General features: G+C 42.6%; 1 protein-coding gene across 3 annotated transcripts in view; it reads right to left on the bottom strand.

Annotated features, from left to right (window-relative positions):
- Nucleotides 1–22,810, bottom strand: part of LOC122562583 (acyl-CoA dehydrogenase family member 10-like) — a 63,083-nt gene extending 40,273 nt beyond the window's left edge. Inside the window, exons 1-5 of one of the 3 annotated variants that reach the window (XM_043715543.2) lie at nt 22,731–22,810; nt 12,695–12,903; nt 11,279–11,415; nt 3,629–3,817; nt 645–803 (exon numbers count right to left, since the gene is read on the bottom strand). In XM_043715543.2, the coding sequence (XP_043571478.2) occupies nt 645–803; nt 3,629–3,817; nt 11,279–11,415; nt 12,695–12,890 (681 nt within the window). In that variant the 5' untranslated portion in view covers nt 12,891–12,903; nt 22,731–22,810. The other 2 variants (XM_043715545.2, XM_087999952.1) reach the window with 2 other exon arrangements.
- Nucleotides 22,811–27,484: the final 4,674 nt, after the last annotated feature.

The following is a 27,484-nucleotide window of genomic DNA, read 5'->3' as shown; positions in this document are numbered from 1 at the left end:
GGACTGTGGTAGGAAACCAGAGCACCTGGAGGAAATCCACGCAGACACGGGGAGAATGTGCAAACTTCACACAGAGAGCTGCCCGAGGCTGGAATCAAACCCTGGTCCCTGGCGCTGTGAGGCAGCAGAGCTAACCACTGAGCCACCATGCCGCCCACTTTAGTTTTTCTGACAATTAACAATGGTTTCTCTCAATTCCAGATTTTTATTGAATCCATTCACCATGGCAGGATTTGAATCGGAGTCCCCAGAACATTAGCTGTCCCTGGATTAACAGTGCAGTGATAATATAACTAGGCCACTACCTCCCTTGCCAAGCGGTAACTTAGAAAGTATGCAAGTATGCATATCAGACCAGAACTGTTGAGATTCACATCTTGTTCACACCAGGTTCACATGTAAAGAATGATCAGATGGTCAAGGTATCAGACATCTGAGAGAGATTATCACACCCCAGAAGATGAAAACATTTTGATCCTGAAGGACAAGCTGTAGAACATTAATTATTTATGATAATTATACATTAATTATTTCTCGAGTACTCGTGAGGCCTTTACATTGTACCTGTTTCTCCGATCATGATGCATTATGTGCTATAGCCCTCCAAATTACTTTTCTGTGCCTGACAACTGTAACAGCTTTACCTTAATTGTAATCATTCCGAGCTGAGCTGCTGGTTTCAGATTTCGTCCAAAGTCATCAAGATAAATTGATTCTGTAGGCTGGACTTTCAGACGTTCTAAACAGCGTTTGTAGATCTCAGGATTTGGCTTGCTAATTCCCTCACGGCATGACTCAATAACCTGCAAACATTGAAGGAAACCTAAGCAATCAGTGATGGTAAAGTCCTTCAATTTAATCTTCACTGATATGATTTCTACATCTAGCCTTAAAAATTTATTTACTTGCTGCTGTTGTACTCTCAGAATTGTTATACCACAAAATGAGGCCATTTGGTCCATTATGTCTTTGCACCAGCTCTCTAACTGAAGAAATCATTAAATAACATTCCTCCACACTCTCCTATAACTGCCTCAAACATTCTTCCTTTTCCTCATGTTACATTTGCTTCTTTTGCCAATTACTTTAAATCTGTGCCAGCTTGTTTTGACCTTTTTATGAGCAGTAAAAACAAGGGCTGCAGATGCTGGAAACCAGACTCTAGGTTAGAGTGGTGCTGGAAAAGCACAGCAGGTCAGGCAGCATCCGAGTTTTTATGAGTGGGCACAGTTTCTAACAACTTTGTTGATAACCCTAACCATTTTGAAAGTCTCTTAGCCTTCTCTTCTCCAAGGAAATCAGTGTCAACTGCTCCAACTTACTTTCATAACAGAAGTTCCTCATCCCTGGAATACCCTTGCTAATGTCTTCACATCTTTCCTATAGTGCAGATCTCAGAACAATACACAACAGTCCAGCTGAGGCCAAACTTGTATAAGTTCAAAATAACTTCTAAGCAAGGAAGAACTGCAGTTGCTGGAAATCAGAAACAAAAACAGAAAAATCTAGAAAAACTCAGCAGGTCTGGCAACATCTGTGGAGGGAAAGCAGAGTTAATGTTTCGGGTCCAGTGACCCTTCTTCAGAACAGTGTGTTCACGACCTTCCTTCTCTTGTACACTATGCTCTATTATTAAGGATTAGGATACTGTATACTTTATTGGCCATGTTCTCAACCTGTCCTGCCACCTTCAATGACTTTTATACATATGCACACAAATCCATTTGACAAGCAACACATTCATTTCACTCCCTTCATGTCCAATACTCAGTAGCAGCAGTGTGTACCATGTTCAAGATGCAAAACATAAATTCACCAAAGTTCTTTCAATAATGCATGAATGAGGACATCACCAGCTGCAAGTTCTTCACCAAGTCATTCCCCAACCTGACATGTAAATACAGTAAAATCACCATCATCCCAGAGGACAATTAAGACAGAAATGACTGTTTAAACTGAAGATGACCATGCCTCACGTAAGAGGCAAGCTTGAGAAGGTGGGACCATCATGGCAACCTCAACCTGTGCAAGAATTGAAACTGTGCTGTTGGCATCACTCTGCATCACAAACCAGCTGTCCAGCCAACTGACCTCCACTTAGAAATGTATCAACATTCCTTTAGTGTCACTGGGTCAAAATCCTGGAACTCTCTTCCAAACAAAAACATTAATGTACCTACTCCAAATGGACTGCTGTGACTCAAGACAGCAGCTCACCACTAACTTCTCAAGGGCAAGGAGGGGTGGATAATAAATGCTGGCTCAATCAGCAAAGTCCACATTCCCTGAACGAATAAACAAACTGCAGGGAACAATGGGAAACATGATTAGATTTTCAAGACTTCACAAATTATAAAATCTGTTTATAACTCTCTGGGAACATTGCTTTCTTTATTTTTCTAATTTATTCCGAATTTTTTTTTGCCTTGGTACCTTTGTACCTAATACTGTAAGTAGTGACTTTGTAAACTTTTCACGTGACAATAAAGGTAATTCTAATACATTAATAGATATATTTACTGTCCATAATCAAAAATATCTTTCGTAACTTGTTGCATGTGACACATGCACTTATTTATAAAATAATTGAGAAAGATATCTTGTTTCAACTGTGCACAAACTCATAACCGTATTATGATTACAAAAGAAAATCAGCCATGGGGTTATTACTGTCCATGTTTAGTCATTTAAAACAGAAGTAGCAACACCTCTGCTAGTCTCATACATCTTCAGAAATTGAAGGCCTAATTATTCCCATTTGATTCTTGACAGCTGACACTGTGCATTGGCAAATAAACCCAAATTGCAAGGCCTGCATCTTTGTTCACACAAAGACTTGATCTTTCTTCACCCTTTGCTGGTTTAAAGTCTTTATACAAACATTTTCAAAAGCCTCATGATTTTAATTAATTCTAACCTTGCAATCTATTTTAGGCAGCAGGTTTGCAATTCTAATTCTAGAAAAACTGTGCAGTTTCTCTCTGGCTCATCCGATGATTAGGTCTTTGTGCTTAGAATACTTTTTTATACACTACCTTATATTTCTAGTTCTCTCCACTCCTACAGACTCCATAGTACCTATCTCTTTGAACAGGTCTTCAATCATCTCAACATTGCAATATCTGTTTCCCCAGTATACATCACAATTTGTGGTAAGTGGTATGAAGGTTCAAGTTGCTGCTACCCATCAAAATCCTTGTCAAGCTTTGAAAAATACATGTGGACAAACACATACTTAACCAGCATTTCCCATCTATGGGAGATGCAGTATTTGAGAAGTGCAAGTTAGAATGTCCATCATGACCATCTCCTAAACAACAATATGATGTTCACTGAGACAGTTTACTGTGAAATTCATATGTATTTTGTATTTTCATCCCTTGTAGATGAAACTGAAAGTACAGTATAATCATTTCCTAGTTACCGCTCATACCCTTGTACCCATTCACGAAGAGTCTAAATAACAGAACTACAAGTAGTCTTTCCCTATCTGTAGCACCAGGTGCTGACAGTCTAATGTTCAGTACTTCTGCACCAACAAGCACATCTAATCATTGTTTTACCTTTCACACCACACAAGAGATACACAAAAGAAAATAAAGTGAAGTGCTTGATCAGTTATACTCACCACATCAAAATCAACTTTCTCCACAGGCAAGAAACTTTGGTGTTTGAACCAGAAGTTATTGGTCAGTACAGCAGTTTTCAATCCCTCTGCTCTGATACATTGTATAGCTTCTCTCATCGCGGGAATCTGATATTCCATCTGTCTAGTCATTGCTTCTAAATAGGGTTTGATCATGTTAGAAGTCTGCTTCTATAAAGAAAAGGAAAACTGTTAAGAGTTAGTGATACAGGGAAGCAACCTCAGAGTAAGAGAACAAATGAGAGGTGATGAGAGTAAGAAATAAGCAAGAGTAAAAAACAGCACATGAGAGAAAGTTGAGAAGGAGAAAGAAAAACAGGGAGAGAGCATAAAGTACACAGGTAACAGTCTCAGTGAGGCTGTCTAGAAAATTAGAAAATTATAGGTAAAAGGTGAGAGACTTCCAGTAATTTTTGGGTATGGACTGAAAGGGAAAGAGTTTGCAAGACCAGAAAAATCAAGAGTTGGATAAAAAGACAAGGAAGAGAAGGATAGGGAAGCAAAAGAGGAGCAAGACAGGGCTGAGACTTTGAAGTGCAGTGTATTGACGGTAAACACAGAGACAGAAAATAATAGGACATTCAGACCTTTCAGCCCAATCTGCCATTCAATAAGATCATGGCTGATCATTCAGTACCATGTCCCCACTTTCTCCCATACCCTTTGATTCCTATAGCCTTGTGAGCTAAGAACTATATCTAACTCTGTATTGTGTTAGGGGTAGGGAGGAATGTAGGGGCGGGGGAGGTGATGAGGGCGGGGAAAGTTGTTGGAGATGGAGGGAGGTGTTGGAGGGAGGGGGAGGTGTTGGGGTTGGGGGTGGGGTTGGTGGAGGAAGGAGGTGTGGAGCAGTGTTGGGGGAGGTGTTGGGGGCAGGGGGGAGCTGTGGGGTGGTGTTGGGGGTGGGGGGAGATGTTGGGGCAGGGTGAGGTGATGGGGCAGGGGAGGTGTTGGAGATGGGGGAGGTGTTGGGGGCGGGGGAAGGTGTTAGGGCAGGGGGTGGTATTGGCGGCAGGAGGTAGTGTGGAGCGGTGTTAGGGGTGGGGGAATGTGTTGGGAACGGGGAGGAGGCGTTGCACTGAGTTGGGATGGTGGGCGGTTTTGGGGGCGGGGCACAGTGTTGGGGGCGGGGGGGATGTTGCACGGGGTTGGGGGTGGGGGGAGGTGTTGCACGGGGTTGGGGGCGGGGGGAGGTGTTGCACGGGGTTGGGGAGGGTGGAGGTGTTGGGCAGTGCCTCTCACACGGTGTGCTACTGCAGTCTCCTGAACGAAGAGCAGATTTTAAAAACTCTGTGCCCCAGAGGAAAAAAATGTAATCGATTGACCGAATAATCGGTTATCCGAATGAAATAGTGCCTGCCCATCACGTTAGGATAATCAAGGTTCCCCTCTATAAGGTCACCCCTCAGCCTCCGACGCTCCAGGGAAAACAGTCCCAGCCTGTTCAGCCTCTCCCTATAGCTCAAATCCTCCAACCCTGGCAACATCCTTATAAATCTTTTCTGAACCCTTTCAAGTTTCACAACATCTTTCTGATAGGAAGGAGACCAGATTTGCTCGCAATATACCAAAAGTGGCCTAACCAATGACCTGTACAGCTGCAACATGATCTCCCAACTCCTGTACTCAATACTCTGACCAGTAAAGGAAAACATACAAAATGCCTTCTTCACTATCCTATCTACTTGCAACTCCACTTTCAAGGAGCTATGAACCTGCACTCTAAGGTCTCTTTGTTCAGCAACAGATGTTCTGAAACTTGAAAGGGTTCAGAAAAGATTTCTAAGTATGTTGCCTCAGGGTTGGAGGGCCTGTCCTATAGGGAGAGGCTGAATAGGCTGGAACTATTTTCTCTGGAGCATCGGATGCTGAAGGGTGACCTTATAGAAGTTTACAAAATCATGAGGGGTATGCATAGGGTGAATAGCTGAGGTCTTTTTCTCGGGGTGTGAGAGCCCAAAACTAGAGGGCACAGGTTTAAGGTGAGAGGAGAAAGATTTAAAATGGACTAAGGGGCAAATTTTTCAGGCTGAGGGTGGCACATATATTGAATGAGCTGCTGGAGGAAGTGGTGGAAGCTGGTACAATTACAACATTTAAAAGGCATCTGAATGGGTATATGAATAGGAAGGGTTTAAAGTGATATGGGCCAATGAGACTAGATTAATTTAGGATATCAGGTCGGCGTGGACAAGTTGGACCGAAGGACATGTTTCGTTGCTGTACAACTCTATGACTTTAAAACATGGTCTGCACCACTGAATATGAATGGAAGCAATACAACATATAGGTAACTCCCCTAGTCACTAACATTTGCAGTGAAACCTACATTCATGCTCACCAAGCAGAAGAAAAGACAGCAAAAGGGCAGTGAGTGAAAAATAAGAAAGATGTAAGGGGAAATAGGGTGGCCAGGAATAAACAATGGAAGCAAAGAACAATTTACCAGGACAATAAATCATAATATCAAGCAATCAGAAGGTCCCACAATTCCACAAGCAAAGGTTTTTGGAATAGTCCAAGTCGTTTTTCAAATGTTCTATTTCTGCACTGGATATAGGAAGATATTTTCTGAACTAGATGTCTTTGTTTTCATACACACACACACTTCAGATAAGCAAGCAAAACATACACTAAATGCAAGATGCATTTCTTCTCGCCCAATCTTTTGCCTGTCTCTCCTGAAAACGCTGTCACTGAGTAGCTTTTGACAAATCGTTGATCATTAAATATGAACCTTCATCATGTGATTATTTAAACATACAGAAATGAATTCCTTGCAGAATCCTATTGTTACCTAACATCTCTAGCTACAAAATCACCAGTACTGGAAACTCTGACTAATAATTTTTCCTTGTTCTAAGCCCAGGCACAGTGAGGCCAATTATATGGATGTTAATGCTGCTCCTACTTCGTGCCAATGAAGGTTTACTGCTTGCCCTTGTACCCTCTTTAGAGTAGACCAATGTTCTTTGGAATTAAAATGATCAGAAATGGATAAAATGTTACATAAAGGGTATTTATTAATTGTTCTTCCTTTCTAATTATCTCTAAACATCCATATGCAGAGCAATGTTCTAACTCCCTTATTATTGCTGGATATTGGGCTCCCTTAAAACTTTAATTTTTTTGGTATTTATCGTGTAGCATGAGCTTTCATTTAACAGCGTTACAGCAGTAATTAACTTGCCAAAATTCTAACATGGGAAAATGAAAGGGCAGAATTACAAGAAAGACAGAGGTTGCAATACATTTTGAACTACCATCAACAGTTCATCTGGTGCCAAATGTACTCTGTTTTCAGTTTGTTGTTTTCAAAAATAAGGCTTTGTTCTTAGAAGGAATGATACTAACCTTCAAATGGAAGTGAGCAAGGGGTCAATGGTCATGTGATGTCAGGAACAGTTGACCAATAGTTATTGGCTAAAAGGGTTCAGACAATTGATTCACACGGAGAAAATAACCTGGCCCTAGAAATATTCAGGCAGCAAAGATACCAAGGCAGCGACATCCGCCATGTCCATCTCATATTCCGAGGTCTCTTCAATGCTGAACGGAGGGAGAATCCATGAATTCCTACAGCCTTTCCAACTGTTTTGAGGACCTAGGCACATCTTGCTCCCATCCATTTGTGAATTTGCAGCTTTGACACGGTCCACATGCTTGTTCAGGACCATCGCACCTATCCGAACTTTAAAATGTCACTGGATCCGACCTCACCTTGATCATGCCTCTTCCCCATGTAGGGCCATTTTCATGGTTCCTACACCAAATGTCGTCCCCTGAAGTAAACTGTCTCTCTCACTTAGCGGAGTCATGACTGGCATTGGTGTTCTTAAGGTCTTTTCACTCTTCCGCCCGCCCCCCCGCCCGCCGCCCCCCCCCCCCCCCCCCCCCCGCCCTCCCCCTCCACCCTGCTATCCGTGCAGTTGCATGAACAGTGGTCTTACAATCAAATCAGAACAGGACAGTTTGATATCTATTGAAGCTGTAGGCTGTTTCTTTAAGCCTGCTTTCAAAGTTTGGATTGCTCTTTCTGCCTGGTCATTGGATGATGTATGGTATGAAGCTGTTCTCATATGTTGAATGACATTTGACCTCAGGAAATATTCAAATTCCCTGCTGGTAAATGATGGCCTGTTATCTGTGACCAACACTTCAGTGTATTCCAAAAGATGGGCGCAGTTTTTCTATTGTTGTCCCTGTGTTTGATGAATAACTCTGAACGTCTAGCCACTTTGAGTGGGTGTCCATGAAAGGATCGGCATAACTGAGGTGTAACTGAATCCAGGGTTTACCTGGTCATTCCTATGACTGTGGGGAAGCTACTAGTGGTATTTTGATCCTTGGCACTCGGGGCACTGTCCCACCAATCCTGGTCATCAGACATAACCTCTCACCAATGTCTTCATTTTGGAAACCTTTGAATGACGTGGTGGAGTTCAATCAGTATCCAGCAGCAACCTTTGCTTAGGACAATCACTTTTGCTCCCCATAATAATATGCTAACCTCTACTGTGATCTACTCTCTCTGGGTCAAGAAAGGTTTCAATTTTGGCTGTGATGCCCCTTTGGTTTCATTCATCACCACCAGCTGCTTCAGTTTTGCCAGGTCCTGATCTGTCTGTATTCAAAGTCTGATATTGTCAGCTGTGACTAGAAGCATGTCCAGAAAATGTAAAACTATTACGGTCTTCCATTGGCAGTACCACCAGTGTTGTACCTGCCTGCAGAAGGCAACTCAATGCATTGCATTCGCTACTTGGCTCCTGGACACTGATTGTATGCCCTTAGTATTAGAGCTCAATGCTGAATTCAGCCTGAAGCTATGTCCTCTTGACAGACCTAGCAGGGGTATTATCATTACATCTGTAAAGTTATTGGTGGAACTTCCTGAAAACAAACATGACCACCAAACCTTTCTCCTCTCTCTGGGCATATTTACGCTCTGCATTAGCCTGGATGCAAACACTATAGGGTGTTCCTCTCCATTGGGCCACCTATAAGCCAATACAACCTTGATGCCGTATGGGGTTACAATACCAGATCTTGCTTGGGATCATAGTGTGCCAACATCTTTGAGGATGATAACTGTTTCTTCACTTGCTTGAAAGCTATAGCTTGTCTATGCAACCATTTCAAAGGCTGACCCTTTGTAAAAAGTTGATGCAAAGATGCAGGATGCAGGCCAGATTATGTTATGAATTTCCAGCAATAAATTGACCAATCCAAGGAAAGACCTAAGCTCTGGTACATATGTGGGTGCCAGGGTACATTTGATCGCTCTCACTTTATCTTCCCAATGGATGTAACCCAGTATTGTCAACTCTGTAGACCATGTAGGTCACTTGGGGGGAGTTTGGAACACACATTTTTCCCTTCTAAAGCATAAGCCCACCTTAGAAAACTGGATAGGTTTGATGATTCCTTCGCTTTCCAGCCTTCTGCTTTCTGCCTCTGCTTTTGCCCATAAGGTAAATGGCACTGGGCAGGCCTTGCAGCACTGTGGAATTGCTTCCTGATCATCATGCAAAGTAACCTTTGATAATCCCTAGATCTTCCTGAAAAACATCTGATTATTTAATTAGGACTTCACTCAGGCAGTCACTTTCTAATCAAAAGATATTAAATCAAGGTGAATCTTTCTCAACCAATTTTGCCCCATTCATCTTGTGCCCGAGCCTTTTACTACAATCACTGGTAAATGAACCAGCGGCTTCTCATACAAGACTGGAACTAAAGTTGTACCCTTAATCCGTGAAGATCCCCGGTATAGGGTCTCAGTCTAGCCAAGGTCTTGCACAAACTTAAAGGTTGGAGTACAGTGCAAATTTTGTTAAAGACTGGTTCCATGATCACTGAAATGGTTGCACTAGTATTGACCTCCATTAGAACCAGGTGGTCATTTAACCGGACATTTATTGTGATTGGTTCTGATCTGGATGTTGCTAAACAATTTAACTGTTCCAAACCAGATGTAGGTGGACTTTCTAAGTGTGCACTCTCTTAGATACCGGCATATGAGTTATTTTACTCAATTTAGGTTTAGTGGGACTCTTTTGCTGTCTCGAGTCCACAAATTGTCAGCAAGTACAATAACTTGCCAGCCCAGATCCTGAAAGAAATTTTAACCATTTGGCCGAGGCTGGCTTTGTTTCAGGATTTTGCAGTGGGACTGACTTAGAATCCCTCAGTTCAGGATATGTCCTGAATGAGGCTATGCAATTACCTTCACTCAAGTGATGTTGCCCAAGCTCAGTCGGACTGGCGAATGTGTCCACTTCCATCAGAATATTCTGCAACTCATTTGCTCCACCTGCTGCCTTTTCCAATGACAAAGCCAGTTTTGGCAACTGTTTGAAGCCCAGTTGGGCTTCATGTAGTAGGCTCTTTTGCAATGGTTACATTATTAATCCCACATACCAAACAGTCTCTCAGCATTTCATTAACGGTTAAACAAAAGTCATACATCTCTGTCAGTCATCTTTACCTAGTCAAAAATCCTGATTTGGATTCCCCATGCTCTCAAATTGCCAAGTAAAACCAACAGCATCTCAGAATTAGAGGAGGCTTGGGGTTGTAATATTCCTGAACTAAATCTGCCAGGTCTTGAAAGGTTTTAGTATCTGGTACGTCTGGGAAAGTTAGGCTCCTAATAATTAAAGAAGCTGCTGGTCTACAAGCTGTCAGGACAATAACTTGTTGCTTTTCGTCAGCCCCAATATCAATTGCCCAGAAAAAATTATGCTTTCTTTCCACTTATTGAGCCCAGTCTTCAACAGCAAGATTGAATGAGTTAAGCTTCCCAAATAACGCCATGATGCCAGAAATGTTTATCCCCCAATTCAACGATGACTGTTGCAAGTGAATTTCTTCAGGAGCGCGCTTTAGATTATATTAGATTAGATTAGATTACTTACAGTGTGGAAACAGGCCCTTCGGCCCAACAAGTCCACACCGACCCGCCGAAGCGTAACCCACCCATACCCCTACATTTACCCCTTTACCTAACACTACGGGCAATTTAGCATGGCCAATTCACCTGACTTGCACATCTTTGGACTGTGGGAGGAAACCGGAGCCCCCGGAGGAAACCCACGCAGACACGGGGAGAACGTGCAAACTCCACACAGTCAGTCGCCTGAGTCGGGAATTGAACCCGGGTCTCTGGCGCTGCGAGGCAGCAGTGCTAACCACTGTGCCACCGTGCCGCCCACTCTCATTGCCAGTAAAATAACTGCACAGAAGCCACTATCCTGTCACCAAGTCACCCTTTATTTACAGATGGAAAATTCTTAACACTGATCCAGCTCCCTCAGAGCCAGATCACAGATTGAACAGAACATTCCTCATGAAGGGCTTTTGCTCCTTGGATGCTGTCTGACTTGCTTTGCTTCTCCAGCACCACACTCTCAACTCTAATCTCCAGCATCTGCAGTCCTCACTTTCACTTAGTTGATTTTAATCTCATTGTGAAGACTCTTCCAAGGATGTCTACCTTGAAGAAGTTCTCCTCCTCTCTCTACATTCCTGATGAAGGGCTTTTGAAGGAAATTGATTGAGGGGGTTAGTAAGAGAATTGTTAGTTCAACTTGAGACATCATATTCAATGTATAATACTGAAGCCCTCACCTCTTTACTAACCACTGCTACAAACTCCTCGAATGTCAGTTCTCCAAGCATGCAGCGGTCCCAGGCAACATGATTTTCTCCACTTAAAATGGTTTTCCATATCCATCCAGGCTGAAGACTATTTTTAAGTTCCCACTCTATTGAATACAAAAACTCAAGGTTATAGAATGTAGAATAGCGGAGGTGGTGCTATAAATCCTGTATAAAAAGTTTTATAGCTGCTTCAACTAAATAACTAAAGAATTTAGCAAATTGCAGAATTTACCATATTTCAATATTTTCCATATACAAACAAATACTTTACTTGCAGGCATTCCACTCTCCAAATCTTGCACAATGAACACAGCAAAGAACCTGTTTTTGGTTCTTCCTTACTAAAACTAAAAGCCTTTAGTTGGAAAGATGTAAAAGCAGCCAAAGAATAATTAAGTCTTTCCGACTGTTTTGGTCCCTTCAAAGCAATTTGTGGTATCAGCTCATTTCTTCAAAAAACTCTGAACAGATGAGATTAGGAATACAGATTTGCAGATGCAAGCCTTTGTCCTCCCTCCATCTGTGAGATGATTCAAGGATATATATAAATGTATATATAAATGCAAGTTTGGGTTCAATTCTGTCTTGCTTTATTCCTATTATTATGTATTTTTTTAAAGCTTGCAATTATTCATAGGCTATTCATATCTAATGCACAAAAGATTATAATAGGAAAAAAAATTATTTGATCTACCCTAATTCATTTAAAAGGGGACTAAAGATTACATTTCACCTTGTAATTTTTTTCTTAAATCAGTCCATGGCTGTCAATTCTTTTCTGAAAAATATTCCAAATGTCTTTAATCACAGCATTGATTTAGTTCTTAAAGATCATGCCAAAATTGACTTTTAACCCTCTCGCTACACAAGTTATTTAAAACTCTATTCTAGACTAACCTTTTCATTTCTTTACCTAAGAAACTTGAATTCTATAAAATCACGTAATCAGTCACTCTGTTCAACTAGAGAAACTCAGGTTTTCCAGATTTTCTTCATAACTCTAACACTAACTGGTAGAGATGAGTCGCCTGAGTGTTCCCTGAAAAATGTCTTTGTTTCTCCGTGCCCAGAGTTGTATCTTTCCAAACTTCTACACATGTCCACTTCCAACAGAGATTATTGGATAATATTCAGGATAAGCAACTTTTCATTTCCTTAGCTGAACAGCACTGAGGCAAATTATACTGCCCTGTCATCCCAGATCAGATCAGTTAACTAGGCATTTATTGAGTAATAGTGTGACCCTTGTGCTCTCACGAAGCCATGAGGCATCTGTAATCTTTTAGATAAAATTTGCTGCACCATTTAAAACAGAAACTTGTAGAAGTTCCCTTCTGAATGATTTATTGAAGAGAAGACAAAGAATTTTTTCACATTGCTCACCTGCTGCCAATGTGGCTAGAGAAGGAATCAGAACTCCATCCATATCAAAAATCACAGCCGTATACTGCTGAGAGTTGGTGTGTTTCCATCGAGATGAGACCCACACTGGTACATGGGCACATCTGCACAGGGACACAACACTCCATGCTTTCGCCAAGAAATATTGCGAAGCATGGCTAATTCTAGAGACACACATGCTGGCCGAACCGCTGTGGAAAGGAACAGAGATTGTAAAAATGGTACTGCAAAACAATTCACCGCAATTATTCCTGAAGAAACAGTCTAAGAATGCTGAAGTTGCTAAACTTCAAAGACTGGATTAGGTCATACTTAGGAATATCAGGGCAAGAGAGTAGAGAATTAAGGAGAAAAAGAACCAACACGAAACTGACAAGGACAAAACACTAAAGGTGGAGTCCTTATGTGTTCTCATTTTCTGCACTGCACATGAAGCAGCAAATATCAGAAGCTATAATCCCAATCATACTCTGACATCAGTTAACAGTGGCAATTCATGAACTATGAAGTATGAATTACATTATCACCTATACCAGGATAACACTGACTAATGTTAGCAAAGTGAATCCCAAACCAGCATTGCTCCCCAAAAATCTAATTCCCCCATGAAGCTTTTAGCCATGGCACTACAATAATACATGGACATGATGTCAGGAAGTAAAAAGAGAAAATGCTGGAAAATCTTAGCAGGTCTGGCAGCTCTTTTCTCTCCTTACAGATGCTGCCAGGCCATGTTGAGATTTTCCAGCATTTTCTCTTTTTGTTTTCAGATTCCAGCATCCGCAGTAATTTGTTTCATGTCATCAGGAAGCACTTCTTCACACACAGGGTAATGGAAATCTGGACCGCTCTTCTCTCAAACTGTTGATATGAAATCAATTGGAAAATCTGAAACTGAGATTGGGTTCCCCATGGGAGGCTGATTAGCAAGGTTAGATCTCATGGAATACAGGGAGAATTAGCCATTTGGATACAGAACTGGCTCAAAGGTAGAAGACAGAGGGTTGTTTTTCAGACTGGAGACCTGTGACCAGTGGAGTGCCACAAGGATTGGTGCTGGGTCCTCTACTTTTTGTCATTTACGTAAATGATTTGGATGTGAGTATAAGAGGTACAGGTAGCAAGTTTGCAGATGACACCAAAATTGGAGGTGTAGTGGACAGCGAAGAGGGTTACCTCAGATTACAACAGGATCTTGACCAGATGGGCCAATGGGCTGAGAAGTGGCAGATGGAGTTTAATTCAGATAAATGCGAGGTGCTGCATTTTGGGAAAGCAAATCTTAGCAGGACTTGTACACTTAATGTTAAGGTCCTAGGGAGTGCTGCTGAACAAAGAGACCTTGGAGTGCAGGTTCATAGCTCCTTGAAAGTGGAGTCGCAGGTAGATAGGATAGTGAAGAAGGCATTTGGTATGCTTTCCCTTATTGGTCACAGTACTGAGTACAGGAGTTGGGAGGTCATGTTGCGGCTGTACAGGACATTGGTTAGACCACTGTTGGAATATACGTGCAATTCTGGTCTCCTTCCTATTGGAGAGATGTTGTGAAACTTAAAAGAGTTCAGAAAAGATTTACAAGGATGTTGCCAGGGTTGGAGGATTTGAGCTAAAGGGAGAGGCTATACAAGTTGGGGCTGTTTTCCCTGGAGCCTCTGAGGCTGAGGGGTGACCTTATAGAGGTTTACAAAATTATGAGGGGCATGGATAGGATAAATAGACAAAGTATTTTCCCTGGGGTCAGGGAGTCCAGAACTAGAGGGCATAGGTTTAGGGTGAGAGGGGAAAGATATAAAGAGACCTATGGGGCAACTCTTTCACACAGAAGGTAGTATGTGTATGGAATGAGCTGCCAGAAGAAATGGTGGAGGCATTTGGATGGGCATATGAATAGGAAGGGTTTGGAGGGATACGGGTCAGGTGCTGGCAGGTGGGACTAGATTGAGTTGGGATAACTGGTCGGCATGGATGGGTTGGACCGAAGGGTCTGTTTCCATGCTGTATATCTCTATGACTCTATTTAGGCAAATGTATTAAAGGATTTCAGAACCAAGACAGGTGGATGGAGTTAAGATACAGATCAGCATTATCCAAGAACAGCCAAACATTTCAAAACATTTAATGGCCTACCCATATTCTTAATATGAAAATGAACCTTCCAGCTCAGCAAGCAAACCTATATCCAGAACTTCAACCTGAGCTACAAATCTTCCCAAAACTCACTATCAATTTTTTTAGTGAACTTTGTTACAGTTATCCCAGATGTTACACTATAACCATAGACACAAAATATGTTTAACTGAAGAAAGACATTTTGGAGCAAACCTGGATTAAAATGTCTATTTCCTTCAACAGTCATGCTGAATGACACTCTCACGTCAGTCCTGGCTCTTTGTGATACTTCCTCTCCTGATTCAGGTTAGGTATTCAATCCCCATTTTCCCACAGAATCTAAGTTGAATCAGCTGTGTAAACTGTTCAAGATGTAATCTCTCAGAAGGGATTTTAATGCTCTTTCGTGGGTCTGTCTTATGAGGAAAGATTGAGTAAGTTGGGCCTTTACTCATTGGAACTTAAAAGAATAAGAGACCTTAGTGAAATATATAAGATTCTTAGGGGACTTGACAGGATAGATGTGGAAAGGTTATTTCCCCTTGTGGTGGGACAGACTATGACCAGAAGGCATTATCTCAAAAGAAACAGGTTACACATTTAAGACAGAGATAAGGAGGAATTATTTTCTCAGTGGACAGTGAATTCTGTGGAACTCTTTGTCACAGATGGCTGTCAAAACTGGGTAATTATGTATATTCAAGGCTGAGACAGACAGATTTTTAAACAGTAAATGAATCAAGGGTTATGGAGAAAATTCAGCAAAGTGAACGTGAGGATTCTCAGATCAGCCATAATCTCATTGGTCACTTAATTTAGGATTGGTTGTAAGGTGAAATAACCTGAACTAGATGATCAGTGTGATGTCCAAAGCTCCCTTTCAAAGCTGGTTTCAAATATGACATGATTGTTCTAAAAATCGATTATTACAGCTAGCAGATATCAGCCTATGGCAGGGAAATGGCATTAGCACCTGTGGGCTAGCATGTGCCACCATGCCAACCGTGGCTAGAACATCTTGGCATCAGGCACCAATAACCCACTGATAATAACAAACCATATCATCACCTGAATGGCAATTGTAGTAGTACCTGCCTCTCACAAATTGATCCCTTGAGTGAAAGTACACTATATGATGGTACCCCACCCAAAGGGATGTGATTTGATGCATGTGTATTATCTTATTCAGATGGAGTAATGCCCATGCCAGCAATATATTTGCTTTAAAATGTAGCCTTTAAATTTGCCTGCCCTTTACATATGATCTTTCACAACCAGCAAAGTCTCCAGGTACTTTAAAGTGATAGAGGCGTACAGCATGGAAACAGACCTTTCAATCCAATTCGTCCATGCCGACTAGATATTCTAAGTTAATTTAGTCCCATGTGCCAGCATTTGGCCCATATCCCTCTAAACCCTTCCTATTCATATACCCATCCAGATGCCTTTTAAATGTTGTAATTGTACTAGCCTCAACCACTTCCTCTGGCAGCTCATTTCCATACATGCACCACCCTCTGTGTGAACAAGTTAACCCTGAGATCCCTTTCAAATCTTTCCCCTCTCACCTTAAAATTATGCCCTCTAGTTCTGGACTCCCCTACTCCAGAGAAAAGACCTTATCTATTTGACCTACCCATCTGACCCATATCATGCCCTTCATGATATTATAAACCTCTATAAGGTCACCCCTCAACCTCCGATGCTCCAGGGAAAATAGCCCTAGCCTATTCAGCCTCTCCCTGCAGCTCAAACCCTCCAACCCTGGCAATATCCTCATACGTGTTTTCTAAGCCCTTTCAAGTGTCACAACATCCTTTTGACAGGAGGGAGATCAGAATTGCACAATATTCCAAAAGTGGCCTAACCAATGTCCTACAGCCACAACATGGCCTCCCAACTCCTATATTCAATGCTCTGACCAATAAAGGAAAGCATACCAAACACCTTCTTCACTATCCTATCTACCTTCAACTGCACTTTCAAAGAACTATGAACCTGCATTCCAAGGTCTCTTTGTTCAGTAACACTCAACAGGACCTTAAAATTAAGTGTCTCAATCCTGCCCTGATTGGCCTTTCCAAAATATAGCACCTCACCTTTATCAAAATTAATTCCATCTGCCACTCTTCGGTCCACTGGCCCGTCTGATCAAGATCCTGTTATACTCTGAGGTAAACTTCTTCTAAGTCAATGGAATATTTTTTGTAGTTACTGTTTAGCTGTAGGAAATGCACATTATAACTAAAAGTAAAAGGAGGTCCCTCTATTTTTTAGAGGGGTGGGTCATCATCTCTAACCATTCTTGTTGATTCTAAGTGCTGCTGTTCAATGTTGACAGTCCTGTGCCTGGCTCTCAGCTTCTCATAATCCCACTTCCTTCTACAAATTCACAAATAAACTGTGTACCATCCACTGATTCTTCTGTGATCAGCATGTACAAGTGAAACACTGCTGCAATCTTCACAGGTAGTAATTCTTTACAATGCAATCAGGATAACGTACAGGAAATCATCTGTGCCCATCTATTCTACCCAGTTATTTTTAATTACTTTTTCTAAAATACAAACACCATATCACGTTTTTCTTAAAAATAATAAAAAAAGGAAGTGATGGCCTCATGTATTATTGCTGGACTGTTAGTGCAGAGACCTAGGTAATGTTCTGAGTATCCAGAATTGAAACCAACCACAGCAGATGGTGGAATTTGAATTTTTAAAAAACCTGGAATTAAGAGTTAAATAATGATCATAAATCCACTGTTGACTGTCAGGAAAACCCTATCTGGTTCACTAATATCCTTTAGGGAAGGAACCTGCCATCTTTACCAGGTCTGGTCTACATGTGACTCTAGATCCCCAGCCATTAGGGATGGCCTAGTCAGTGACACTGTCATCACATGAACGATATTTTTTACAAAAATATCATTCTAGTTTTTGCTCATGTCTGGAATTATATCTTGAGGTATCATAACTTGGTAAGTCACAATACAACATTATAATGCGCTTTTCAGTATATTTTCATCATTTCATACAGTGTAACCTGAAACCAATGGCTGAATTCAGTGTGTGGCAGCTTTCTTGTATGCTGCATCACCCTCAGGCATTCACTTTGAAGCGCACCATGAAAAGAGTCAGTGAATTAGTCAAACTTGATATTAGTATTACAAATTAGAAGAAAATCTCAAACCTGTACACATAAACCGCATCATAAGAGCATAGTTCTAGATCCTAACCTGAAATGTTAAGCCTGTTGATCTCCCTAAGGATATCATCTCTTTGACCTACCCATGCCCTTCATGATTTTATAAACCTCTGTAAGGTTACCCCTCATCCTCTGACCTGATTTTCTTTCCTGTTTTCATAATAAATATAACTTTATGGTTCAGACTACTGTGACCACTAGGACTCATAACAGCACACAAACCAACAGCCACTCTCAGACAACAACTCACCAGGATGAAGGACCCGATACCCAGCATGAGCATTAGATTAGATTACTTACAGTGTGGAAACAGGCCCTTAGGCCCAACAAGTCCACACCGACCCGCCGAAGCGTAACCCACCCAGACCCATTCTCCTACATTTACCCCTTCACCTAACACTACGGGCAATTTAGCACGGCCAATTCACCTAACCTGCACATTTTTTGGATTGTGGGAGGAAACCAGAGCACCCGGAGGAAACCCACGCAGACACGGGGAGAATGTGCAAACTCCACACAGAGAGTCACCTGAGGCGGGAATTGAACCCGGGTCTCTGACGCTGTGAGGCAGCAGTGCTAACCACTGCGCCACCTTGCCGCCCCCAATGTAGTGTACAAAATCCCATGCAAGGACTGCACAAAATACTACATAGGACAAACAGGAAGACTGCTAACAATCTGCATCCATGAACACCAACTAGCCACGAAACGACATGACCAGCTATCCTTAGTAGCCACACACTCAGATGACAAGCAACATGAGTTCGACTGGTACAACAAGACTATTATAGGACAAGCCCAACAGAGAACAGCCAGGGAATTCCTAGAGGCATGGCACTCATCCACAGATTCAATCAATAAGCACATCGACCTGGACCCAATATACCGGCCACTGCAGCGGACAGCTGGAACTGACAACCGGAAGCGGCAGATACAAAACACTATAAATGCCGGAGGAAACATCATAGAAGCACTTCACAGGAGGCTCCCAAGCAATGAGGATGTCACCTAGACAAGGGGTGAAACATCTGCAACACAAATTTCCAGCTCGGCGAACAGAACCACAACAACTTTGTGGTTCAAACAAAATATAGAAATTCCCCACCTCACTTATTCACAGTTAGGAACATAGGAGCAGCAGTAGGCCATTGGGCCCCGTAAAAACAATAATAACTGCAGATGCTGGAAACCAGATTCTGGATCAGTGGTGCTGGAAGAGCACAGCAGTTCAGACAGCATCCAAGGAGCAGCGAAATCGACGTTTCGGGCAAAAGCCTTTCATCAGTAATAAAGGCAGAGAGCCTGAAGCGTGGAGAGGTAAGCTAGGGGAGGGTGGGGGTGGGGAGAGAGTAGCATAGAGTACAATGGGTGAGTGAGGGAGGAGATGAAGGTGATAGGTCAGGGAGGAGAGGGTGGAGTGGATAGGTGGAAAAGGAGCTAGGCAGGTCAGACAAGTCCGGACAAGTCAAGGGGACAGTGCGGAGCTGGAAGTTTGAAACTAGGATGAGGTGGGGGAAGGGGAAATGAGGAAGCTGTTGAAGTCCACATTGATGCCCTGGGGTTGAAGTGTTCCGAGGTGGAAGATGAGGCATTCTTCCTCCAGGCGTCTGGTGGTGAGGGAGCGGCGGTGAAGGAGGCCCAGGACCTCCATGTCCTCAGCAGAGTGGGAGGGGGAGTTGAAATGTTGGGCCACGGGGCAGTTTGGTTGATTGGTGCGGGTGCCTCGGAGATGTTCCCTAAAGCGCTCTGCTAGGTGGCGCCCAGTCTCCCAATGTAGAGGAGACCGCATCGGGAGCAACAGATACAATAAATGATATTAGTGGATGTGCAGGTAAAACTTTGATGGATGTGGAAGGCTCCTTTAGGGCCTTGGATAGAGGTGAGGGAGGAGGTATGGGCACAAGTTTTACAGTTCCTGCAGTGGCAGGGGAAAGTGCCAGGATGGGAGGATGGGTCGTAGGGGGGCGTGGACCTGACCAGGTAGTCACAGAGGGAACGGTCTTTGCAGAAGTCGGAAAGGGGAAAGGGGGGGGGGGAGAGAAAGAGGGAAATATATCCCTGGTGGTGGGGTCTTTTTGTAGGTGGTGGAAATGTCGGTGGATGATTTGGTTTATGCGGAGGTTTGTAGGGTGGAAGGTGAGCACCAGGGGCGTTCTGTGTAGGGTGGAAGGTGAGCACCAGGGGCGTTCTATTATAGGGTGCAAGGTGAGGACCAGGGGCGTTCTGTTGTAGGGTGGAAGGTGAGCACCAGGGGCGTTCTGTACTATTCAATTAGATGATGGCTGATCACCTATCTTAATACGATATTCCCACATTATCTCCCTAGATGTTCCTAAAATTCAGAAATCTATCAAATTCTGTTTTGAACCAGTTAAATGACTGCGAGAGTTCCAAAGATCCAACTACTGAGAGAAGGAATTCCTCATCATCTCTGTCCTAAATGGCCAGTCTATGTCTCAGTTCTAGAATTACTAATCAAGGGAATCAATCTATCCACATCTACCCTGTCCTGTCCTGTAAGAATTTTGTAATTTTCAATTAGATTACCTTGCTTTCTTCGAAACTCTAGCAATTACAGGTCTGGTTTTTCTCAATCTTTTCTCATAGACATTCCACAATCCCAGAGATTAGTCTGCTGAACCTCTGTTGCACTCCCTCTTTGGCAACTACGTTACTCCTTATAATAAGGAGACCAAATTTTCATGTAATTTTCAAGTTTTCAAGATCTGATCACAACATGGCAACATGCGATTGCAAAAGAACAACTTGACTGTTGTACTCAATTCCTTTGTGAAGAAGGCTAATATACCATTTGTTTTCCTAATTGTTGGCTGCACCTGCATGCTAGCTTTTAGTGACACATGTATAATCCAGTTCTCTTTGGACAACGAGAATTCTGAACTTCTTGCCATTTAAAAACACTTTTGTCTTTTTTCCGTTCCAAAGCAGATATGTTCACACTTGTTCATATCATCTTTCAGTTGCTGTGCTCTAGCCCAATCACAGAGCCTGTCCAAATCCCTTGGAGTCTCCTCTAATCCTCCTCACAATTCATATTCCCAATTAGTTTGTGTCATCAAAGTTGGAAACATTGCATTTGGTCCCCGTAACCAAATCTTATATACTGATTGTGAACAGCTTTGATCCTGGCACTGATTCTTGTGGTACCCACTAGAAATAGCCTGAAAATGAATCATTTATTTCTCCTGTCTGTTTGTTCTATGGATTGAGAATTGATGGATGAGGATTTAAAATTGAGAACAGGGTAGCCACTGCTGCGTCAGTGACAAGGACACAGATTCAATTCTACCCTTGGGAGAAGTTTGCACATTCTGCATGGGCTTCCTCCAGGTGGTCTGGTTTCCTCTCTCAGTCCAAAGTCGAGCAGGTTAGGTGAATTGGCTATGCTAAATTGTCCATAATGTCCAGGGATGTACTGACTAGGCTGATTAGAAATGGAAAATGCCGCATTACAGGAATAAAGTAGAGTGGGTCTGGCTGGGGTGTTCTTTGGATGGTCGATGTTGCCTTGATGGGCTGATTGGCCTACTTCCACACTGTAGGGATTCTATGAAGAATATCACCTCAATTCCATGTGTTCTATAATTTTGTTCTGGATTTTATCAAAAGTCTTCTGAAAATACAAATACACAAAACCTTTCATTTTGCTACAATTAAAACCCTCAAAAATTCCAACAGGTCTATTAAACATGCTTTCCATTTCATAAATCTATGTTGTCCATACCCTATCATATCATTATTTGCTTAGTACCTATTTATAAGATCCTTTATAACACATGCTAATGCTTTTCTTATAATTGACTTGAAACTAATGGATCTGTAGTTCACCATTTTCTCTCCTACTCCCTTCTTAAATAGTTAGATTACATTTGCTACTTTTCCATCTGCAGAAACCATTCCAGAATCTAATATAATTTTAAAAGAAAACCACCAAAGCATAATTATCTCTATGGCCACCTCCTTCATTATCCTAGGATATAGCTCACTTGGACCTTCCAGTTTTTTCTTTGAGTACTATCTCTTTACTAATATCTATTTCTTTCAGTTCTTCATTTTCACAAGTCCTTTGTTGCTAAGATCTTCCTTTGTGAAGACATTGGTATTGTTTAGTTTGAGAATTCTCGATTATAAATTCTCCTGCCTCCACCTGCAAATGTATCCACATAATCATTGCTAATGCTTTCCTTTCTATGAGCTAAAAAAGCTTTTCCAGTCCCATCTTTCAGTTTTGCACTAGGGTGCAAAATTTATATTCTCTTTCGCCTTATCAATTTATTGGTCATCCCTTTGCCACACCCTGAATTGCTACCAATCTCCCAACCACTTTTTCTGCCAATAATGCACACCACTTGCTTTTATCTAAAACAGTCTTTAGCTTATTGTTAGGTTCACTTATTTTCATTCGTCTTGCTATTAAAACAAAAATCAATGCAACAGCATTTGTCAAAATCAACTGAAACCTTTCTCACGTTTTTTTTTCCCAATGTCAGATCTCACGTTGAGAATTTAGTTGTCATTGTTACTTGTCACTAGATAAGGTTTTAAATTAAAGAAACTTCTGTTCCTCTAATTTCAAACAGATAGGTTGCAGCACGATGGTGTACAATCGCAACTCCACGTTCGCTTTACACTGAAGTCTCTCATTGTTTAATTCCGCATTTGTACTTAAATTGGGATTTGTCACCTTTGCCCCTGAGGAAAGTTCAGGAAAACAACTCAGCCAACATTACTGCTCGCGACGATAACGCCAACGTCCCATTGACATCATCACGCTGCGACAAGGAGGTCTGCAAACGTCATCACAGCGACAGCAACGCCACAAACCCGCTGCCTCCGCCACACAGCGACATCGGCGCTGACGCTTCTCCAAATCGCTCCTCCGCCATCTTGGGAAAGGAAGGCCTGTCATTCGGAGAGAATTTGGCCTTGGAACAGAATATAGATTTTTCTCAAGAAATCGGAGCTGAACAGAATAAAACAAAAGAGCGAATTCACATTAAATATGTACCTATTAAAAAACCCGTTAAGAATGGAGAAGCAGGGTCAGAATGTGGGGCTTTATCATAAAGATGTTGATTGAAGTCCCAATCCAAGGACACAGAGGCTGGGTAACTTCACAGAATTCTTATTCCACGCTCCATTATGTTGTTGACTGCTTTCCAATTGCATCAGTACTGTTGGGTTCTTGTCAACAGTTTTCGTTATCCCGAATTGCTATTGCACCCATTCGAAAAAAGCGGTTTGTGCAATTCCCCAATTCTAAAGCTTTTCTGAGACCATTACTGAAATATTCTGCTGTACACTTTTAAAAGACAAAAAAGCTGTAGATGCTGGAATTCAAAGTGGACAGACAGGAGGCAGAAAGAACACAGTAAACCTGGCAGCATTAGGAACTTTGTTGTTGCAAAACTACTATACAAAATTCAGAGGGATATAAGTCATTTATAGAAAGGTGTGGATTTAATTAGTCAGCATAGATGTTAAGGGAATGCCATGTCTGACTAATCAAAATTAATGTTTTGAGAAAGTAACAAAGAAAGTCAATGAGATCTAATTGACATGGATTTTAACAATGCTTCATAAGAGCCTCACCTGGAAAGTAAGAAACCATGGGATCCAAGAGCAAGTAGCAATTTTGAACCAACATTGGTTCAGTTACAAAAAGCAAAAGTTAATGTTATCAAACTTTTTTTTGTAACTGGCAGTCTATTTCCACTGCTTCTCACAATATTAGATGCTGTGCCTTTTGTGGCATAAAATCAACGTTTTTGACTTGCACACAAAGGACGGTAGAGGTTTGGAACTCTTTTCCACAAATGGCAGTTCAATTGTTCATAATTTTTTTATCAGACTTAAAGTTAAGCAAAAGTACGAAGGGATGTGGGTAAGTATATGGAATTAGGCCACGGATCAGTCATGATCTTATTAAATGGTGGAACAGGCTTAAAGAACTGAATGGCCTTCTCCTGTTCGTATATTCCTAAATGTAGGGAAGATGATTAAGAAGTTTTGCAGATGTGCAAACGTTGGTCATGTGATTAATAATGCCAGAAAAAAAACCTGTAGGCTTCCAATAATATACTCAAGGACAAATTAGAAGGGAGTAAAGTAACAAATGGAATTTAATTTAGAGGTGTGTGGGGAATACATTTTGGTAGAACACACCATGCATTGAACACAAATTGTAAAATACATAGAATTGTATACCTTCCCGGGGGACGGGAAGGTATACTGTTTTTAATTATCCATGGTGTAGAAAAGAGCAGGAGGGTCTTGTCACAATTTAGGATGGGGCTTGAAACAATGTTGGGAGATAAAGATGTAAATGAAAGCATTGTGTGAGAATGTCTGGAATCTCAGTACTGATGGGCTTAATAAGGAGTGCTGAGAAGTGAGGAACATGAAGGTAGAAGTAGAATGGGGTGCCCTTAATTACCTGGCTGGCTGTTTCTCCTTCTCTTGCCAGACTCTGCCAAGCACATCCTTGCCTTTCATCCTTGTGCAAAATCATGAATGTGTAACTGAAATGGAAAATGAATATGACCACACACAAAGTGGGAAGAATAATTGTATTTTCCTCCTGTCTGTGCATGTGGATTTCAGGCCTTTCAATGGCCAAAGGCCTGTACTGTGCAGTTCTGTTCTATATAATTTAATTAATCAAGCACTTGTACAGCACAGATTGAAGACATTTGTAATAGTACCCTGCTACTCATTGTCCAAATTGTGGGTTACAAATCCTGGTCACAAGCAATCTTGAACATATCGTAGTTCTGTTCGCCGAGCTGGGAATTTGTGTTGCAGATGTTTCGTCCCCTGTCTAGGTGACACCCTTAGTGCTTGGGAGCCTCCTGTGAAGCGCTTCTGTCATGTCTCCTCCGGCATTTATAGTGATTTTTATCTGCCGCTTCCGATTGTCAGTTCAAGCTGTCCATTGCAGTGGCCGGTATATTGGGTCCAGGTCGATGTGCTTATTGATTGAATCTGTGGATGAGTGCCATGCTTCTAGGAATTCCCTGGCTGTTCTCTGTTTGGCTTGTCCTATAATAGTCGTGTTGTCCCAGTCGAACTCATGTTGCTTGTCATCTGAGTGTGTGGCTACTAAGGATAGCTGGTCATCCAACTAGCCACGAAATGACATGACCAGCTATCCTTAGCAGCCACACACTCAGATGACAAGCAACATGAGTTTAACTGGGACAACACGACTATTATAGGACAAGCCAAACAGAGAACAGCCAGGGAATTCCTAGAGGCATTGCATTCATCCACAGATTCAATCAATAAGCACATCGACCTGGACCCAATATACCAGCCCACTGCAGCGGACAGCTGGAACTGACAACCAGAAGCAGCAGATACAAATCACTATAAATGCCAGAGGAAACATCACCGAAGTGCATCACAGGAGGCTCCCAAGCACTGAGGATGTCACCTAGACAGGGGACGAAACGTCTGCGACACAAATTCCCAGCTCGGCGAACAGAACCACAACAACGAGCACCCGAGCTACAAATCTTCTCCCAAACTTTGAATCTTGAACATGTCATTGGTCACTACACATTGAAGATGGTCATCTCTGTGAAGTAATCACAGGTGACTTTAAAAACCTCAATTGTAGGCTATATTGACAAAGACAGTCCAAGATCTCGTAAGGTCGACAAGGGCATTGTTTTCTTCTTACCTTGAACTGGGAGGATTTATCAACATGTTTTTGTCTGCACTTCTTTCTTGGGTGATGTGTGGGAACAAAGTATCTAATCCTACCACACTCTCAATTCCCTACTGTATTTGTTTATCACAGCTTGTACTGCCTACATTAAAATAAGATCCCCTATTTCAAAGGTCTGTAGAGAAACATTCCATGATTCTCCTTGCTGGGGTCCCTGCTAAACCTTCATGTGTGTGGTGTGAACACTGATTGCTCATTTTATTAAGCACTTGTTCTGTTTCTGTCATTCACTTCACACAATTGTGGCCATGATGCTATGATCACTCATTGACTTATAAATTTACTGAAAATAACAAATGCTGGAAATCACAGTGGGTCAGACAGCATCCATGGAGAGAGTAAAAACAATGACTGCAGATGCTGGAAACCAGATTCTGGATCAGTGGTGCTGGAAGAGCACAGCAATTCAGGCAGCATCCGAAAAGCTTCGAAATCGACGTTTCGGGCAAAAGCCCTTCATCAGGAATAAAGGTAGAGAGCCTGAAGCATGGAGAGATAAGCTAGAGGAGGGTGGGGGTGGGGGTGGGGATAGACTAGCATAGAGTACAATAGGTCAGTGGGGGAGGAGATGAAGGTGATAGGTCAGGGAGGAGAGGGTGGAGTGGATCGGTGGAAAAGGAGCTGGGCAGGTCGGACAAGTCCGGACAAGTCAAGGGGATCATGTTGCTGGAGGTTAGAAACTAGGATGAGGTGAGGGAAGGGGAAATGAGGAAGCTGTTGAAATCCACATTGATGCCCTGGGGTTGAAATGTTCTGAGGCGGAAGATGAGGCGTTCTTCCTCCAGGCGTCTGGTGGTGAGGGAGCGGCGGTGAAGGAGGCCCAGCACCTCCATATCCTCGGCAGAGTGGGAGGGGGAGTTGAAATGTTGAGCCACGGGGCGAATTGGTTGATTGGTGCGGGTGTCTCGGAGATGTTCCCTAAAGCGCTCTGCTAGGAGGCGTCCAGTCTCCCCAATGTAGAGGAGACCGCATCGGGAGCAACGGATACAATAAATGAAATGAGTGGATGTGCAGGTAAAACTTTGATGGATGTGGAAGGCTCCTTTAGGGCCATGGATGGAGGTGAGGGAGGAGGTGTGGGCACATGTTTTACAGTTCCTGCGGTGGCAGGGGAAAGTGCCAGGATGGGAGGGTGGGTCGTAGGGGGGCGTGGACCTGACCAGGTAGTCACGGAGGGAACGGTCTTTGCGGAAGGCGGAGAGGGGTGGGGAGGGAAATATATCCCTGGTGGTGGGGTCTGTTTGGAGGTGGCAGAAATGTCGGCAGATGATTTGCTTTATGCGAAGGTTGGTAGCATGGAAGGTGAACACCAGGGGCGTTCTGTCCTTGTTGCGGTTGGAGGGGTTGGGTCTGAGGGCGGAGGTGCGGGATGTGGACGAGATGCGTTGGAGAGCATCTTTAACCACGTGGGAAGGGAAATTGCGGTCTCTAAAGAAGGAGGCCATCTGGTGTGTTCTGTGGTGGAACTGCTCCTCCTGGGAGCAGATACGGCGGAGGTGGAGGAATTGGGAATACGGGATGGCATTTTTGCAAGAGGTAGGGTGGGAAAAGGTGTAATCCAGGTAGCTGTGGGAGTCGGTGGGTTTGTAGAAAATGTCAGTGTCAAGTCGGTCGTCACTGATGGAGATGGAGACCCGTGGCTCAACATTTCAACTCCCCCTCCCACTCTGCCGAGGATATGGAGGTGCTGGGCCTCCTTCACCGCC

This window comes from Chiloscyllium plagiosum, unplaced genomic scaffold (genome assembly GCF_037043375.1).
Source record: "Chiloscyllium plagiosum isolate Xiang-an unplaced genomic scaffold, Cpla_swu_hap1 HiC_scaffold_24, whole genome shotgun sequence".
NCBI lineage: Eukaryota > Metazoa > Chordata > Chondrichthyes > Orectolobiformes > Hemiscylliidae > Chiloscyllium > Chiloscyllium plagiosum.
Note: the sequence above shows the minus strand (reverse complement) of the source record. Positions and strands in the feature narration are given on the sequence as shown.